Below are 5,766 nucleotides of genomic sequence, written 5' to 3'. Positions count from 1 at the left end.
TTTTAATGAATGAGTAAGCATAAGCAGCGTAGAAAATCTACAAATCAAATGCCCTTACAAATAAAATTTAGTTAGCAGTATAACTTTTAATACAGTGTTATCGGTAATTAATTTAAATCCTAAATGTCAGAAACAATAAACTTTTATTGTTGCTTTCATGTTGTTAAATTCAATTTTACTTGTTAATTAGATTTTAAGTATAACTGAGGTCATTACTGAAAGGTTAACAGTATCTTAGTTAACATAATTTGAATTTTTGAGAAAATTATCTCTGTGCTCTTTTTTCTGTGTGGGTTTGTGATTACAATATGCCTAATAAATTGTGAATTTGTTTTAAATTATACAATTACAATAAAATAATAGATTTATTGGACATTCATATTTGCCGATTACAACATAACATCTATGAAAGCGTACAAATTGACAGTATCGTAACGTAGCATTACGAAAATGCATGTTGGACCGTAGCGTTCATTTTACGTGCACAGATTAAGTTTTGTTTGATTTCATCTTCGTTGGGGAGCAAAGGACATAAACAATTCCTGGAGGGATATGTTACGCACTGAGAAGTCTTCAATGATTTTGTGCTGAGACTTCAACTCTAGCAGTTTTGAAAATAGGAAAGACAGAGGAATGGAGTCGAGAATATGGTAGTTGATATACGTGGTGTGTATGTCTTTGATTATGGATTCAGGAAAGATCTTCCGGAAGTTTATCTTCAGCTGAGTCAGCAGTTCTTCATTGGGGTCGATCAGTTTGAGTAGGACCGTATAGCCTTTGCCGAACTTGTTCTTCAGATACTCCGAGGTGCCGATGCACTTCATCTCGCCGTCTCTGAGGATGGTCAAGCGCGTGCACAGCGCCTCGCACTCCTCCATGCTGTGTGACGTCATGACCAACGACTGGCCTGCTCTCTGGCGGGCTTGCACCAAGTCCCATAAGTTGCGCTTGGAAACAGGATCCACCCCTGTCGTCGGCTCGTCCAGGAATACCACCACCGGATCTCCTATCAGAGACATGGAGGTGCTCAACTTTCGCTTGGTCCCTCCGCTCAGTGCACCTGTCAGTTTCCTAGAGTGTTGTTCTATCCCCAAGACTTTCATCCACCTCTCGACTTCATCACTAACTTCGCCCCTGGGGATGCCCCGTAATTTGGCGATAAACGTTAAAGTTTCATGCACTGTCATGTCGTTCGTGAAAGCGTTTTCTTGAGGGCAATAGCCTACATTTTTCAAATACGTTTCTCTCTCTGACAACACACTGTATTCGTACATAAAAGCGTTGCCTCGATCGGGAAGAACGTCCCCGGTGAGGACTTTGAACGTTGTGGTTTTCCCTGAACCGTTCACCCCCAGAAGTCCAAAACACTCACCGGGCCTTACCAGAAAACTAACTCTGTTCACAGCCCTCGGACCACAAAGATACTTCTTTTCTATGTTTTCTACAATCAACGGTAAATCGAGTGGCCTTTCTTTGTTGTTAAGTAATTTGTTTATCGTTTCTCTTTCTGCAGAAACGTCTTCATCCTCTTCAGGTGTCGAAGATGACTTAGATTTCCTATGGAGCAATATCAAGAACATGGTTCGGAAACATCCCCAATCGATTATCAATATGATAGTTAAGTAACAAACCCAACTTAATGCTAAAATCAGAAAATGCTGCAACATCCCATCAGGCTTATCTTTGCTTGGAAAAATTAAAGCAGAACTTCTACGAGTTTCTTCGCAGTCTGTGTCGGACTCTTTGCAAGAATATTCCAAAACTAAGTCTTTAGCGATGGAATTGATGCATAACAATGCTGCAAAAGTCGGGTTAAAGCTGCATATCAACAACAAGGCGTCAGTAATGCTGGGTGAAATATTCAGGCCAGAAATCATTGGAATCACAATAATGGGAAATAACGCAAATACTAAATTAATTAAATAAAACATCAGACCACAAGTGACGGGATTCTTAAACAGAAATGAAAGGAAGTAAATAAAAAATAAACCACTGATTCCATATAGAATTAAAACAACAACGAGCAAAATTGTTAATGATGAGCTCAACAGTACATAATTATGACCGGAAAGGAGTAAAGTTAGCAAAAATACCGAAGCCCAACACAGGTAGATGAGGTAGTCAAAAACAAAATTACCAACCCAGTAGAGTAACATAGGTGTCCCTGCCATCACCATCTGATGTTTCAAACCGCTCGCCTTTTCTTCTGTTACATAACGAACGAAGAATGACATAAACATTACGAACAGTATAAAGAAAATGAAACCCCATAAAAATGGAACTATTGCAATAACATCCATCTTGTCTTCATCATCATATTTTAATTGAATTGGTTGGTTAGTTACTTCAATACTTCCCTTGCCGCCTGTGAAGTTCTGTAGTACGATGTTGCTCATCATATTAACAAGAATAGATTCCATATGAACTGATCTCTCAGGTTGGTAACGCATTGTAATATTATCCCCTATGAATGAACTGGAGAATAGTACGTGTCCAGAATACTTTCTTTCGTCTTCTTCGATCATTTTCATTAAATACTTTGTAAAGTCTGTCTCGTTCGGAAACAATTCAACTTCTCCACCTGATTGTTTTACGAAATCTGAAGCAATGTCAGCAATTCTTTCGTTGTTGCCATCATAAACAATAGGAGTAATCGTATCTTTGTACAGCTCCAAATTCAACTTCAAAGAACTTTCTGTCTCATCTGTCTCGTCCGACAGTAAATAGTGATTCATAATGTATAACAAAAGACTTGTAACTATTATTCGTATCAAAAGCGATAAAATGTTTCTACGAATAGTAACCATCCTCCTCCAAACCAACGCTTTAAACTGTTGGACATACAACTCCCAACTCTCAATAAAGACGTAGTTAGCATCCCTCGACATAATTTCTATGATCCGCAATTTTTCAGCGTTCTTACCGTCATCCTCTTCACAAGTGGATGCGACATTCAGGAACACGTCTTCCATGGTCGTGTGGGTGACAGATATTCCATTGATACCGAGGCTGGATCCGTTCCTTTCCAAGGCTTCAAACAGCCTTGGAAAATTCTCCATGTGGGATTCTGTCACAATAAAGTCAACCTGAGAAGACGAAACTACTTTTACTCTGGATAGCGTTATTTTAGATTTCACTGAGTCAATAATATAATTTGCTGGTGCTTTGGGATTTTTCAAAACATGTATGTTGTAACCTGTGCCGTATATCGTTTTTAAAAACATCGTAGTCCGTAACATACAACCCTTCCTTGATCCATAATCGCTATTCTGTCACCTAAAACGTCTGCCTCTTCCATATCGTGAGTCGTGATTATCACTGTACGCTGCCCACGGAAGCCCGCAACGACGTCCCAAATGAGAGTCCTCGTTTCCGTATCCAATCCTGAAGTTGGTTCGTCCAACACGAGGACTTTGGAGGACCCCACGAATGCAAAGGCGAGGCACAATCTTCTTTTCATCCCTCCAGATAGTTTTTTGGCAAACGAATTTTTTTTGTTCAGAATGCCAAGGTTCCCGAGTATCTCCTTGCCATTTCTTCTAGCCTCTTTTCGAGACATGCCTCTCAGGAGTCCGAAGAATACGAGATGTTCCAATACTGTTAGTTTAGGGAAGTAAATATTGTGCTGTGTGCAAAGGCTGAGGTCGTCTCTGTAACGCGATAGTTCTCTGCCGTCAAACAAGATCCTGCCGCTCGTTGGAGGAAACATGCCTGCAATGATAGACATCGTTGTCGTTTTTCCCGGCACCGTTAAACCCGAGTAGTGCCATGATTTCACCGCTGTAAATATCAAGATCCACATTGTCTACTGCGACCACTTTATTGAACCAACCGTACTCCTTTCTTAAGCCACGTATCTCAATAGCAACCTTCGCGTCTTTGGGCGGCACTTCAAAGGTTTTAGGAAAAGTTACTTTAGAACTTAACACGTTTTGAGTAGCATTTTTACTGAAATTGTTTTTCCACCACGTAACGCATGGTAAACGCAGTGTAGATGCCCCGTAAATCCCTGGCATTGCGTCATCTAAGACTGTGAGAATGAACAAGAAAAAGATAAACTCTAAAATAAATATAATGAGGGTGACACCAACTGATACACGGCTGGCGTAGTGGCCTGTACTGAACAGATCTCCCAGGGTCCAAACTTTGTCGTTATCGCTGAATGAGCCGATCGTTTGAAACGCCAAGCAAAGGTTGACCAGGGGAATCAAACAATGGAGTACTTGAACCGTACTCGAACTGGGCAAAACTTTCCAAAAAGAGACTTGACTTACGTGGACAACAAACCACAAAACCAAGCAGACAGTTAGACCTTTCAGGGGGTTCTTAAAAATACAAGTTGCTGTAAACAATATAGCCAAGGTTGTCAGTGTGTATAGAAAAAATAGACACCAAACTAACAGTGCGTTGGCTTGGACGACGACAGGTTTCAGAACAGCCAATATTACCGTCATGCCCACTGTCACAGGTATGTGCACCATCAGAGTGTATATGAACCAATTCCCCCATATCATCCATCTAGAAACTCCCATGACACGCAAGTAGTCCTTGATGCCGCTTGACTTTTCTTCAACAACGTTTGTTACAACAGACGATACAAGGAATACGTATGCAAACATCAACATGTAGTACAAAAATACGAAAGATGATTGGGACAATTTTTCAGGTTCAGGTAAAGGACCGAACTGTCTCTGTCCGCTCTGCTCTCTCAAGCCGGCACTGTGTAGCAGTTCTTTGTCGAGATAAATTTGCGTGTTCAGAAACGAAGATACAATGTACTGAGAAAACATTTCGAGAACGCTGAGGTACGGTTCGTCCCGAGTTGGCATTTCGTGATTCACCGTTCTCAGTTTGTACCTGTAGGTTTGTGTTGCTGTATTTATGTCCGTAAACACAATGCCTATTGCTGTCGGAGGCTTTTCATTCTGACCATTCGGGGAGCCACTCTTTTTCTCTGCAGTCAAGTCGGTCAGCCACAGTTCAAGATCTTCTTCACTTTCAGTAGCTTTAACGAATGTATCTGGTGAAGGGTAAATGCTATATAAAGAATTAAATGTTCTTACTTTAGATCTGTCAAGTGACTCTTTAAGTCTTGCCATTATTCTATTAGTCTCGATTATATCAGGGGTGTAAGCGATGTACTCTGCTCTGAATCTGGTTTTGAAAATGTCTGTAGTAGGTAGCAAATTCTCGACCTTATTGCGCTCTTCTCTTATAGTTTGGCCATGCAACAATGACAATATATAATATAACAGAAAGACAACACCTAGTGGACACAAGAGTTCGAAAACAGTTGAACAAAAGTTTCTCGTTCTCAACACCACGCATTTCCACACCAAAACGTTCACTTTTTGAAGAAGGGAAACCATTGTAAATAGTCACTCGAAAATATATTTGTAAACATTATGCTTAAAACTACGGTGTCGAAATAATAACAGCTGGAAAGGCATTGATGTAGTGTGTTAGTATTGGACGTAAACTAACGGTCACTTGCATTTACACCTATTATATAATAAAATGTATGATTTTATTTTCGGGAATTGTGTATTTCATTATTTTGCGCAACAAAAGATTCCACATAAAGTGCTTCGTAAGTGAGATGGGAATTAAGTTTTTGACGTGACAACGTCTTAAATTAGGTTGCGGCTCGGAGTCACTCATGAAAAAGTGTAACGCCCGGTAACGTTACGATGCCCGTCCAGTGGGTCCGCCGCACGGGATCCGCACGGGATAAAGCAGATAACTGTGGGTCCGCCGCACGGGATA

At 40.5% G+C, this 5,766-nt stretch overlaps 1 protein-coding gene across 1 annotated transcript; it reads right to left on the bottom strand.

Annotated features, from left to right (window-relative positions):
- Positions 1-346: 346 nt before the first annotated feature.
- LOC124363137 (phospholipid-transporting ATPase ABCA1-like) lies at positions 347-5,368 on the bottom strand. Its single transcript, XM_046818276.1, is given in 3 exon segments — positions 347-3,229; positions 3,232-3,742; positions 3,744-5,368. Coding segments are annotated over 3 exon segments (4,590 nt in total). The 5' UTR covers positions 5,100-5,368; the 3' UTR covers positions 347-506.
- Positions 5,369-5,766: the final 398 nt, after the last annotated feature.

Source organism: Homalodisca vitripennis, chromosome 5 (genome assembly GCF_021130785.1).
Source record: "Homalodisca vitripennis isolate AUS2020 chromosome 5, UT_GWSS_2.1, whole genome shotgun sequence".
NCBI classification, from domain to species: Eukaryota; Metazoa; Arthropoda; class Insecta; order Hemiptera; family Cicadellidae; genus Homalodisca; species Homalodisca vitripennis.
Note: the sequence above shows the minus strand (reverse complement) of the source record. Positions and strands in the feature narration are given on the sequence as shown.